The 13295-nt window shown below is 39.4% G+C and overlaps 1 protein-coding gene across 1 annotated transcript; it reads left to right on the top strand.

Annotated features, from left to right (window-relative positions):
- The first annotated feature begins 276 nt into the window (after window positions 1–276).
- Window positions 277–9068, top strand: PRKRIR (protein-kinase, interferon-inducible double stranded RNA dependent inhibitor, repressor of (P58 repressor)). The gene is made up of 5 exons (XM_009884022.1): window positions 277–413; window positions 3089–3209; window positions 4772–4879; window positions 5900–5936; window positions 6220–9068. The coding sequence occupies exons 1-5, from the start codon at window positions 277–279 to the stop codon at window positions 8166–8168; spliced, it is 2352 nt and encodes a 783-aa protein (XP_009882324.1). The 3' UTR covers window positions 8169–9068.
- The last annotated feature ends 4227 nt before the right edge of the window (window positions 9069–13295 follow it).

The raw sequence follows: 13295 nt of genomic DNA, 5'->3' as shown, positions 1-13295 counted from the left end.
AAGGATCTGACCTCCTTTTTCTTTGTTCTTCCATTCCTTGTTCCTCGGAGAGCATTCCTTTTGGAGCCAAACTCGTAGCAAGACTGAAGGGCCCAATTCAGATTTGGATGGAATTTGCGTGTTTGAGTCCAGTTGCACAACCTCCACCATCTCCCTCTGGTCCTGTAGCTACCTGGGACAACATCAGCACTCCAGCGTTTGCCAGTAGAGTTTCCCAGATGCCTACAGCTCTGGTTTCCCATCTGCTGCTCTGATGGGGTGAGGAGCTCGGTGCCCATGTCTGATCAGGACCTGCAGACTGGGGCTCTGCATGCCAAGGGCTTCTTTGGGATCACGTGCTCTGACAGTGTTCACTTCAGCACAAAAGGCCGCTGCCACAGCTGCTTTTATGTGATTGTAGAAGAAGTTGGGAAGTGAGAGGAGTATTGGGTGGTTAATTTAATCTTTGTGAGACTCATTTCCTGAGTAAGTCCCCTCTGAAGAGCTCATGGTACCTTTTGCCATGACTCATTAGTCTGATCTGGTCCCTAGCTATTACTAGTATCTGCTTAACTTGTTCTGTGGTTGGCAGCAACATCCGAGGTGAAGGGATTCGGGCTGATTTTTGTATGTCCTTGACAACTGTGTGCCAGTTCTAGATGCACCATTGCTGCCACCGATTCGTCCCTGTGTGGTTGCCAGGACGTGATTCAGAGAAGTTACTGTAATGTGAGGAGCTCTGACTTTGCTCCCTGGCAGTCTTCCTTAGCTTCCCTGAGCCACAGAGTGAGACAGGTAAGACCACTGGGGTCAGGTTCTTGCTCTGGATACCCCTCTGGACTGAAACCCTCCCCACTGGCTATAGGGAGGCTCATCAGCCTTTGTGACAGCCCGATGCGGTCACCTTTAATGAGTTATCTGGTAATCAGCACCCACTCGGAAAGTATGAGAGCCAGATGCAATATAATCTGCATGCTGAAGGTCTCCTGTGTAAAAAGACTGTTTGTTTAAATGAAGAATGTTCTCTTGTTGGGGTGTTTGTACTGTCTGGGCAAGAGTGCAAGATGTGTGGTGTCAAAAGACTGAGCAAGAAACAGTATTTTTTTATTATTAAGTCATTAATAAGGATACTATGTCTAGATCTATGAGACCAATATTAGAAATTATTCCTGTTTTATGGCACTTGCTGCCACTGTTACTTTGATATTTTGCATGAGCAAAATATGAAGATGCGCAAACCGTTCAGCCAGCAGAGGTCAGAATCCAAGATTCCCCCTTTCATCTTCAGTTGCTCTTTATTTCACTTGGTTAAAGTAGAGGTGATGGTGAATCCACTCAGAGCTGCGGATTTCCTCATTTGGGCTGCCCACCAAAACATCTGGTGAGACAGCCTTCATTCCTAAATTGTTGAGTAATTGCTAACTGTTTTTCTTGCTCCTTGCTCCTATGAGCAACAATTCTGTGTTTGCAGTCAAAATAATAATAAAATTGCTTTCTCATAACTTCTAGCTCTTTCTTGGGTCGGGACCTACCTTCTTCTTAATTTAGGAATTAAAAAAAGAAGATTTAATGCATTTAGTTTCTAGGTGAACGGAGTAGCTTTTTCACTTTCATCAGTTTCAGCAATGATTGGTTTTGTGGGGAGATCTCCCCGATCTCCCCCACTTTTGCCCTAGTAGACTCTTCATGTAACTTCTCTGTGTAGGTTCCTGGAACTTTGTTGGCGTTGCACACATCTACCAATTAAAAAAAAACAAACACCACAACACTTTAACGTATAAGTCCGTGTTGAAAAGTACGTAATAAAGTGATGGACTCTAAAGTAAAATAAGTTTCTGAGACTGTAGTGAAAGTTCCTTCTCCTTTTTTGCTATAGAATTATTGTGATGTTACTGTAATTCTTTATAATATCTCTGGTGTTCCTGAGTGTGGGGAAGGATTTATCCTAGGAGGAATGGGAGCTTGTGTAACTGCTCTGTACAGTTAGAATAATGAACAAATCATCAGTTGTGTTCATGTGAAGGTTTTTAGTCATTTGTATTGAATGTTTTCAACTCTCTGTTTACTTACGTGCTGTTGTAAATTGGTGGCTCTGTGATGCCACGAGGTTTAAGCAAGTGCATTAAAACAATGCTGCATCAGAGGATTATTTTTGCAGGAAGGAATTTTTTTTTTTTTATTAAACTTTTAAATACAGATATATTGATAGCTGCTGGAGTCCTGTTTATGTATATTTTTTTTACAGACAAATAAAATAGCAGGTGAGTTTTACTGGAGCAGCTGTGCAGAATTAGTCTATGCATGTTGTTGCTCAAAAATTCAAAAATCCATAGCAGGAAAGTGATTGTATAGACCGCATTGGGGGAAATATAACCTGACTAATGCATTTTCATCAATGGCTGCAAGTGTTTTACTCACCAGAGGAAATAGTATCTTGCATATCTTAAAGGAGCCCTATTAGTAGGGGAAATGTTTATTTAGTTTTGTGTTATATATTAGAGAACTAACCCAAAGCAGAAGTAAATGTTGTAAAAAATACGGATCTCACAAAAACTCACTTCAAAATTCTACTCTTACTTTTCAAAAATCTACTCTAAACTCCCCAATGACCATGATAAGTAAGAAAAATGCTGTGTTTTGAAGGGAGGTGGAAAAGTCAACTATTTTAATAGCTGCCTTTAAAAACTTTGACTGTAGTCTACAAGCACATCTCTTTTTTAACTTTTCTTTTTAAGATTAAATTCTTAGGAATTAAATGGATAGGTTTCATGAGCAACTATGCTACAGTCTGGTGGGGGGGTGTGTGTGTGTGTGAGACAAAGACAAGAATATGTAAAATGACAGAAAAGATTCATGAATTTGCTGGGGGAAGTGTTAAGCAAGAATGTAAAAATCAAGGGAGAAGATTCATGAATTTGCTGGGGTGGTGTTAAGTGGTGAGAAAAAGAAGACCAAATTTTCAAAAAAGGTTTGGTGGTACGTTATAACAGAAGATTTATAGAACTTTCCTTAGCCTCGCGTAAAGGGCAGGGCTCACTGCACTCCCTTTCTGAGTATGGTTTGAAATTGTTTTATATTAAAACTAGCTAATTCTTTTGCTTTCATGCAGATGTCAAAGATGGGTAGAGAACTGTCGAAGAGCAGATTTAGAAGATAAAACTCCTGATCAACTCAACAAGCATTACAGATTGTGCGCTAAACATTTTGAGACTTCTATGATATGTAGAAGTGTAAGTAAAACCAAACGTTTGTTTATTGTGTCTTGCAAAATGTGATTAACACTTTTCATCAGAATGCTGCTTTTTAATCTTTGATCCCCTGGGTAAGCGGTCCCTGGGAGAATTAATCTGAGTCTTAATTGAGGTCATTGTCATGGTCTAGGGCATTGCATGGACTCTCAGATCTTGGCACAAAGGTTGAGGTGGAAATGAGCGGTTGGGGAAGAGAAAAGGAGAGCTGCTCCTGCTGGTTTAATATGTTTGTGGAGCCCCAGTCTTCACTGCAGTCCTTTCCTCATGCAAAGCAATGCTCATTTTGTTTATTGTCACTAGATGTTACAACACTATAAATTTATTGGGTGTAAGTATGTAAGTTTGCATACCTCTAATTATTTAAAATCGTTGATGTGCTGTTACTGAAGTGTGTACATGGTGTGATTCAGTTAAATTACACTCTGTTGTGGCCAAGAGTTTTACACATTCTTTGCATCTCTCAAGGTTTTGGTTCCTGTTATGTTTTATCCAGCTAAAATCATGGCACTGTTTCCTGTTAATGAAATAATAGCTTTCAATTCTTGTTAACACAATAATGATGACTTTACAAGCTTACATAACTGTAGGAAATGGTGGATTTGGGGCTTTGTATCACGTATTAATTTCCAGGCTGAATTTTACTCTGATATATAAGCAAAATTGCTCCTTTAGTTGTGGAGGGTAATTAAAATACACAGGTCAGACTTTGAGCTCCTGGTGGTATTAGACGACAGGGGGTCAGATTAGCCAGCATCGCAGAAACAAACGAACAAAAGAATGTTGGAAGTAATTCTGAACCTGACATGAAGCTTTATGAAACTCAGATTCTTTAAAATGTATTTCAATCTAATGACAGGTATAAACATAATTGGTTAAAATTCTGTACTTACTGGAAATCAGCCAGTTTCGATGACACATATCCAAATATAAAATTTTACTTAAAATATTTGTCTTTAACTGCTAGAAACATTTACATGACCACCTAGAAGTCTTTTTGTCCTGCTGCTCATTTGACAGATACATTTTCCTTCATGATGATCTTTCACAATAGTGTTTTGTGGAATCCATAAGTCTACATAAAGAAGCAGTTGAACATTTTCATTGTGAAAACGGTTATGAGATTGTTTCTAGAATTGTGAAATAGGTGATAAAAACCAAAGCTCGATAGTAACAAAAGGTTTCCTTTCTGATGCATGGATGTCTCTTTATCCAGAAAAAAAAAAAATTACAGTATTGCATCTGACATCTTTAGTATGAAGATAACGGGGAAGAAAAAGTGTTTGTGGTAGGGGTTGAAGTGGTGGGGGGTTTTTTTAGTATCTCTCTTCTCATTTTCAATGTTGATACCCCAAAATGTGAATTGCATAGCATAGCTTTCTCTTTCTTTTGAAACATGAGAAAGTGACAATACTTTCTTCTAAAACAAGAAGAAAAAAAAAGTGGGGGGTGCACATGGCATGTGAAATTCTGGGGGCTTTTTGTGCACACAGAGTGAGAATTTCCCAAAGATAGCCCTCATCTAGATGTCTTTCTTCTTACAGAGCCCTTACAGAACGGTTTTACGGGATAATGCTGTGCCAACTATATTTGATCTTACAAGTCACCTGAACAATCCCCACAGCAGACATAGGAAAAGGATAAAAGAGCTGGTAAGTTTTTCATGTAATTTTTTTTTTAATATTAAAACAGTGAAGGCAACTAAGTTCATGTGAAACGTTTGTATAAAACTGTCAAATAATAATATTTAGCACCTGAGTGTTTGCATTTTCTGTGTTGCCTATTCTAGTAACTTTTTGTTGATTATGTGTTAAATGCCCAAATATTAAGCTGATATAAATTTTATCTACTAAGGAAAGTTTAATGAAATAATCCAGAAAATGGAATGTATTGATCCAGAGCTGATTCTGTCTTCCAAAGAAAGTGCATAGCTTCCTTTTGCCTGTTACTACAGCGCTAACTGAATACAACTTATGCATAGTACCCTGAAATTCTCGCTATGTGTTGATTGTGACCTTCAATTCACCCATTTAACTTTTGAAGTCTGCACCAATTCAGATGTGTTTGTTTTAGCTTATTGTTCTGAAAAGCTGATCCATGTATGAAACAAAGATTAAGCAGTTTTTTGTGGAATTGTGTCTTGGTTGTACCTCTTTTGTGTCATTTATAGAAAAAGTTTCTCTAGGTCTCTGTAGTGATAAGTATACTGACAATTAAGAGGAATTCAGCTCCTAAACTCTGCTTATATATTGGAAAATTTACAGGCAATTTTTAAGTATTTCTTCATGAATTTGATTGAGTCTGTTTATTGACTGAAAGTAAAGACAGTTCTGTCTACTAACCGTGCATGTTCATATTGAAACAGAATTCTTTAATGGCATCTATTTACTAGTAATTGTGAAATACATGGAATATACTCCTAATATAAGTATGGGAACCTTAGCAGTAGTAACAAACTTTTCTCATGTAGTTAGTAGATACGTGTCGTGGCAGCAATAAACTATCTGAAGAAACCTCCTTCTCTTGGACATTCTAGCACTTCTTGGTAAATATTAGCGCTCTTAAAATGGTCTCATCTCCAATAGTTGTGTCTGATCTTGGTGTGTTTTAATATTTTAAGGTGATGTGATAGACATTATCATCAATATAAGTTTGTTTGGTTTTTTTTAAAGAGTGAAGATGAAATAAGAACACTGAAGCAACAAAAGAGTAAGTGGACAAAATAATTGAGTTCATAAAAGCTTTGTTTATTAAGGCGGACAAGGTAATGCAGGACACCTAACTGTAAGTTTATACACATATCAGGAGGATAATTGAGTTCCTGCTTGATTCAAACAGCCAGTCTAAACTTCCCAAAATACTCATTCACTTTTAAACTGGGAACATTCTTCCCTGGACTCTAGTAACTTAAAGGTAATGGGCATATTAATGGAAAGCAAATTTTATGTTTTATTTGTGTTATCTGACACTTATGGTATTTTATATTTTGTAGTTGATGAAGCTTTTGAACGGGAACAGGCAACTCAAGAATTGAATGAAAGCAATGAACAAAATACTGTCTCAGAGGAAGGAGGGGAAGAACAGGAGGAAGAAGCTGTTCCCTTAACACTGGAAGAAAGAGAAAACAAAGATTACCTTAAATCTTTGTTTGAAATTTTGATCCTAATGGGTAAACAAAATATTCCTTTGGATGGCCATAATGTTGATGAGCTTCCAGAAGGTATTTTTACTTCAGATAACTTTCAGGCTCTACTGGAATATAGAATAAATGCTGGAGATGAAGTTCTGAGGAAACGATTTGAGATGACTGCAGTCAATCTTGAATATTGTTCGAAAACTCAGCAGAAACAAATGCTTGAGATCTGTGAAAGCTGTGTTAGAGAAGAGACACTGAGGGAAGTAAGAGACTCGCACTTCTTTTCTATTGTCACTGATGAAGTAGTAGACATAGCAGGAGAGGAACATTTGCCAGTGTTGGTGAGATTTGTTGATGATTCTCATAATCTAAGGGAAGAATTTATAGGGTTTTTACCATATGAGGCCGATCCTGAAATTTTAGCTGTTAAGTTCCACACGACTATTACTGAAAAGTGGGGTCTAAACATGGAGTACTGTCGAGGTCAAGCCTACATTGTCTCCAGTGGGTTTGCTTCTAAAATGAAAGTTGTGGCTACAAGACTCTTGGAAAAGTATCCACAAGCTGTGTATACGCTGTGTTCCTCGTGTGCCTTAAACGTTTGGCTGGCAAAATCGGTTCCTGTTGTTGGCGTTTCCATTGCACTGGGAACAATCGAAGAAGTTTGCTGTCTTTTTAATCAGTCTCCACAATTGCTAGTAGAACTGGACAACACGATTTCTGTTCTTTTTCAGAACAATAAGGAGAAGGGTAACGAGCTGAAGGAGATCTGCCGTTCTCAGTGGACAGGCAGGCATGATGCTTTTGAGGTTTTAGTGGACCTCATGCAAGCGTTGGTACTGTGCTTGGATGCGGTAAGCAGTGACTCATCCGTCAGGTGGAACAACTTTATTGCCGGACGGGCATTTGTACTTTCAAGTGCATTAACAGATTTTGACTTCATCGTCACTATTGTAATTCTGAAAAACGTTCTGTCTTTTACAAGAGCATTCGGAAAAAATCTCCAAGGACAAACATCAGATGTGTTCTTTGCCGCTAGCAGCTTAACAGCAGTGTTGCATTCCCTGAATGAAGTGATGGAGAATATTGAAGTTTACCATGAATTTTGGTTTGAGGAAGCAACAAATTTGGCTACAAAACTGGATGTACAAATTAAACTCCCTGGAAAATTTCGCAGGGCACGACAGGGAAACTTGGACTCTGAGGTAACGTCAGAAAATTACTACAAAGAAATCCTTAGTGTCCCCACAGTGGAGCATATTATTCAAGAATTAAAAGATATATTCTCAGAACAACATTTAAAAGCTCTTAAGTGTTTGTCATTGGTGCCCTCAGTCATGGGGCAGCTGAAATTCAATACGTCCGAGGAGCATCATGCTGACATGTACAAAAATGACTTGCCTAATCCAGACACACTTTCTGCTGAGCTTCATTGTTGGAGAATCAAGTGGAAGCACAGAGGAAAAGATATTGAACTTCCAGCTACTATTTATGAAGCACTTCACTTGCCTGACATTAAGTTTTTCCCTAATGTTTATGCATTGCTTAAAGTCTTGTGCATACTTCCAGTGATGAAGGTGGAGAATGAAAAATACGAAATCGGACGAAAGCGCTTGAAGGCATACCTGAAAAACACCTTGACAGAGCAAAGGTCAAGCAACCTAGCTTTGCTGAACATAAACTTTGATATAAAACATGACTTAGATTTAATGGTGGACACCTACATTAAACTCTATCCAGATAAAGTGGAATTTCAAGAAGACTTTATTCCCTCAAACAACTCTGAAGTAGCAGAAGATGCTTAGTTTTTTTAAGCGCTAACCAATCTGTTGAAACAGCTTTTTCTTAATTAAGTTTCAACGCTGAGAAAAAAACTGTGAAATCTTAAAAATCACTGCAATTGTATTTCCATTCTAGGTCTCGGACTGAAGAAGCTGTGGTCACTGACCCAAATTGTGTTTTGTCAGTCTGCATGTTATGCGAACAAAGCCAAGCCTGAAAATAAGCCCGTGCTCTTGGCAGAGGTGCTTTCTACATCTGATTGACTTAACTAGGTGCTCCTTTATTTTATTGCATCTTGGAAAAAGAACATTGTGATTGTAGATCTGATGGGGCTGTTACATATTCGCTCATGAATTAGGATAAGAAAAAAATGATTCAAGGCGTTAAAAAGTACAATTCATTTCAGTTCTGTTTCTTAGGATTTTATTCTTTTTGAAAACTTAAAAAAAAAAAAAGTCTTTGTATATTTAATTGGCATTTGGAGAGTGGATTCAGCTATTGCACAATCCTCGTGCTGTGGACTGTTCTCGGTGTAAAGTGAATGTCAGTGGTATAGAGGTACGTTTATGGTTTCATTGGAAGAGTCAACCTCTTTAATCTCTTGATGACTGTTTACATTCCTTTGTGTGAGACACAAAACTTATTCTTTAGGCTTTTAACAGGCATGGCAGAAGTACTGAAATTCCTAAAAGACACTAAAACCTTAAAATTTATTCCACAAACGTATAAATCTGTTCGTTCTATCCCAATTCTGACACAAAATCGTGCATCTTGTCTGTTTATTTGTAAACTCACCCAGGAAAGATTAAAATAAGAGTTTGTTGTTTGTCTAGAAGTAAGATTGAAAATATTGCTGTTATTTTTTGGCAAGAATAAAACATTTTTGTACAGTTTATTCCAATTTAAAATAAAATGTGAATTGCTTTTTACATAGTATTGAATTTCTTAGTAAAGCAGTGCCTCTTTGAGAATGTGCATTCTTTTGTAAGGTACCTTTTAGTTTTGGTAATTTTTCTCTCTGTTGTTTTTGCAATTCCAGTGAGTGGCATTGTCTTAAGACACAGGAAACTGTAATAGCGCTTCTATGTATGGTCTGCTGAAGGTTTTTTAAAGTATTTTGAGATAGCACTAAATACAGTGCTTTTTAATTGTGAAGTTTTGTCTAACTGAAACAGGTGGAAACAGATTAAATTTGAAATGGTTGAAAAGTGAAGTCTTGCAGGTATCCTGATGCATGCCAATTTTATGACTTATTTACAGTTGTCCTTTTTTATACTTTCTAGTTGGAAAGGCCCCCAGCAACAGAAAACTGAATGACTGTACAGACTATGACAAATATAGTACTTGGTGTTTAGATGCAAACAAGAATAAATTTGGAAAAAAACCCCACACCTCCTTTACTAAGTAAGCTTAGATATTAAAGTGGCTATGTACATCTTAAGAAATGCTTTCAGGAGCTTTTATTTACATTGGAGTATTAAAAATTACTCTTTAATACCTTCCCCCCCCCTCCCCCCCTTCCCCCCCACTGCTGTTTGTGTATGCTTTCTGGCATGCTTTCATGTTAATGCAATTGTTGCCTTGGTCAGTACAAACTGTTTTAGCTCATAGCTTGCTCTATTCCTGTGAATATATGAAAAATAGCCCAAAATCTATGTTAATGCTAGTTAAAAAAAAAACACGCCTTTTTTAATTAGCAGTCATATGCAAAACTGTTGGTTTCTTTTTTTTTTTTTTTAAAGAAGATCTCAATTACAATTTTAATAGAATAAACAAAAAGGCCTTTCCCATCCTGGGAATGTCTGTGAGTTCCCCTGCTAAACACAGCAACACGAGGTGGTCGTCACTCCTGAGATTGTGAGCTCCATATCGATAAAGTCAGGTTGGATGAGCCCAGGCTTATGGGTACAATCAGAGAAGGAAAATTGATACCCAGTGCCACAGAATTGCCCAAAAGAGCTGAAGACTACTTTCTGACTGTGTAAATGAGATCTTTTTGACCGATGTACTGAGACAAATTGGAGAAGGGAAATGCAGTAAAATGCTCCTTTAGCTATTGAAGTGTCTTCTGGAGCTCAGCTGAGACACACAGTTGTGACTAGCGTTGCTAATTAGCTGGCTCCAAGAGCCTCGATCGCTTGGTGTGCTTGATCGTTGCACTGCCTTTCACAGAGATGCTTAGATTGTCTGTAATCAATCAAAAACTCCTTGTTTAGCCTATTTGAATGCCTCATTTTCAGGCACGTCAGTGCATCACGTAGGAAAGTGCAGCAGGTAGTCTGAATAGCGATGGCTCGGTGGGATGCAGAGGAGCAGAGGAATAGCAGATTGCGATGGTCAGTACCCCTTTAACCTCGGAGATTTGTGTTGAGGAAAATCATTTACTGAAACTAGTGACTCCCATCTTATGGCTGAGGGCGCAGAGAAGGGACGTGACTGAAGTGGAATCCAGTAAAATAATTTTAAAGGGAACACTCTTGCTAGAGCATGTCAGAAACTGACAGAGAAGTGTCTGAAAATGGGACAAATAATCACTAAAGATAAACTTTGATTACTTTTTTTTTTAGTGGATTCTTGAGACAGAGGCAATTGTCATCTTAAATATTCTGCCAGTTCAGAGGTCTCTGTATTTCCAAGGTGTATCTGAGGTATTGACCTTGCTTTGACCTGGCTTTTTGGCACACTGTATGTGATGAAGTAATATGTATAAATTATTTTAAGTATCACTCCTGAGAAGCTAATGTGTCTTAGTGAAAGTGGATTTTCCTTAGCTGCTCAGCTGATCAGATTTTGCGAAAGCGATGCTTGTCTCAAGAATGTACAAATGGTTTCCTTTTCCCGTGCACAGAGTTCCTGTTAGAAATCACTGTTACTTCTTCGAGAAGTAGCGTGTAGCGTTTTGTCTCCTGTGGTGTTATTTCTGTCTCTGGCTGCAGCAGTCCTGGAACTGCTCGTTTGGCTGCCGCGGTTCTGCCGTAAAGAAGCAGAGGGGCAGAACCACTTAATGATTCTGGGTGCGGCGATCCTGTTCCCCCCTGTGCTCCGTTTGAGTGAAACGCTGTGAATCGCAGAGTTGCCAGAAACGTCCCAATTACTCTAAGAAGATGAAATTAAATCTCTTTGCTGGTTCTGTTTCAAGAGACAACTGCTAACTGAGAATAACAATCGGTGTTACGCAAAGCAGGCTTAACATTCAGTCATTTCCAGACCTCTTATACTCCCTGCTTTGCTATTCTTTGTAAGAACTGTTCTCCTTAGGGAGTCTCCCCAACATTTTGCCTATGTGTAAGTAATAATGCATCAGCAACAAAAAAAAATATTAAAAAGTTGCAAATTGTAGACAGATCTATAGTAATTTCAAAATATGTGCATGTTCATTTTAAGTTTACTTTGCCAAGTTAATCAAATAGAATTCAATGTGCATGTTCCATAATGTAGTATTTGTTCATTTTATTACTGCTGTAGTTGCCCAGTGTTTCCATTAATTTATTTTCATGTGGCAAGCTTGCTTTTTTGTCTTAAACCCGTGCTTGTGTGTCTTCTGTTGTAGCTGGTGGTGGTTGTCCCTGGAAGTCTCCTTGAAAGCGAAGTTTGTTCAGTGCGATTGAAGAGAAGTGGCGCAGCAGTGACGGCACAGATGCCCGTGTAGTGCCCCGTTACTCTGTTTTGTAGTGTCCCCAAGTTAAATGTGGCAGTTGAACTGTGGGACTGCCAGTGTGATCTTACAGTAGATGATGCTCTGGTGTTGTAGTGGCTACTGCAGAAGTGTTTTGCCTAAGGTTCTCAATGACCTGCGTGTGTGTTAATTGATGTCAACATTCTTTAGGAATGAATTATTTTCCTAGTTGTAGGACTAGGGGCACAGACTAAAGGATGGCTTGTAACCACCCGTGCTATCTACAGACCTCCCACAAACCCTTATGCATTCACCACTATGTGCTCCACCAGCAGCAACACTATAACAAAATGTTTGTGGGGACAATATTAGGATCCTTCTTGCTGAGAAGCTGTGCTGTGAGCATGCCATATGGAATCCAGACTCAAGCACTGGTTTCCCTTGCAGCAGTTAGAGGGTCCTGTGACAGCTCTGCTGAGCAAACGGTGATGTACATTTAAGAATTTAAATCCCCATGAAAGCCAGGGATGGAGGGGGTTCAGCACCACTGCCAGTAGTTTCATGAGTCTTATGGCATCTTTCACCAAGAGGTGACTGCTGAGCCTCTGGTCATCTGTAGTGGTCAACAGTTAGACCTGGGACTACACAACCCACTGCTAGAGCCTGAAAATTCAGCTTCTGTCACCTCTTCAGCCAGCAAACATCTGGGGAAAGGACTGTCTTTCCTTGCTCCTGGAAGAACATCTAGAAGGTCTACTGGGCAGGACAACACCTCTGGCATGGCCCACAAGCCTCCATGGGATTTTCTAGCAGGTAGATCCTGTCCACCAAGAAACTTCAGCATCTACCATCAACAGGACATGGTGTTTATGGGGAAGAACTTATCACCAGCACCTTCCTTTTTTGCCTTCTCTTGCTCCTAGAGCAGAAGAACTTCAAGCTTCATGGCTGTTTCCTAGCGGGGCACTTCTGTACAGTTAGCACCTGCTAACTTGGTGAAGGAACGATGTTTATGAGCTATTAGGAAAGCAGGGTCATGGGTCTGGGTCATGAAGGAAGCAGGAGAGGTGCGGGGAGATAAATGAGAGAGCTGATCAAAGGCATAGGTTGGTTGGTAGTGATGCTCCAAGCCCAGATGAGGTCCTGGTCTTCTCCATCTCCATCCACCAGCCTGCAGTGGTGTCAGGCTGAGCAGACCCAGGCTGGAGGGCTTTGCGCTCCTGCCAGAAGGTACCTCATACAAAACGTGGAGGAGAGGTGGCTGCAAGGAAGCCAACAGTGCTGGGGAGGTTGGACCCGTGTCCATCCCTGCGGGTCCACCACCGCGCAGGCAGCCAACTAAAGGTACGTTTGACCTCCTTCCTGAGCTGGAAGACTTTAACAAGTTGAAGGTGAATCATCTGTTTTATTAAATCTGAGGCCACTTCACTTGGCAGCCCAATTATGCCACATGTTGTACATATCCTGAGAAGAGCATTCGTGGAGAAATCGTATCCATATGGGCAGATCCTTACTGGTGAGCACGTCCTGCTGA

This window comes from Charadrius vociferus, unplaced genomic scaffold, assembly GCF_000708025.1.
Source record: "Charadrius vociferus isolate BGI_N301 unplaced genomic scaffold, ASM70802v2 scaffold424, whole genome shotgun sequence".
In the NCBI taxonomy this organism is placed as follows: domain Eukaryota; kingdom Metazoa; phylum Chordata; class Aves; order Charadriiformes; family Charadriidae; genus Charadrius; species Charadrius vociferus.
This window is presented reverse-complemented; position numbering and strand designations above follow the sequence as displayed.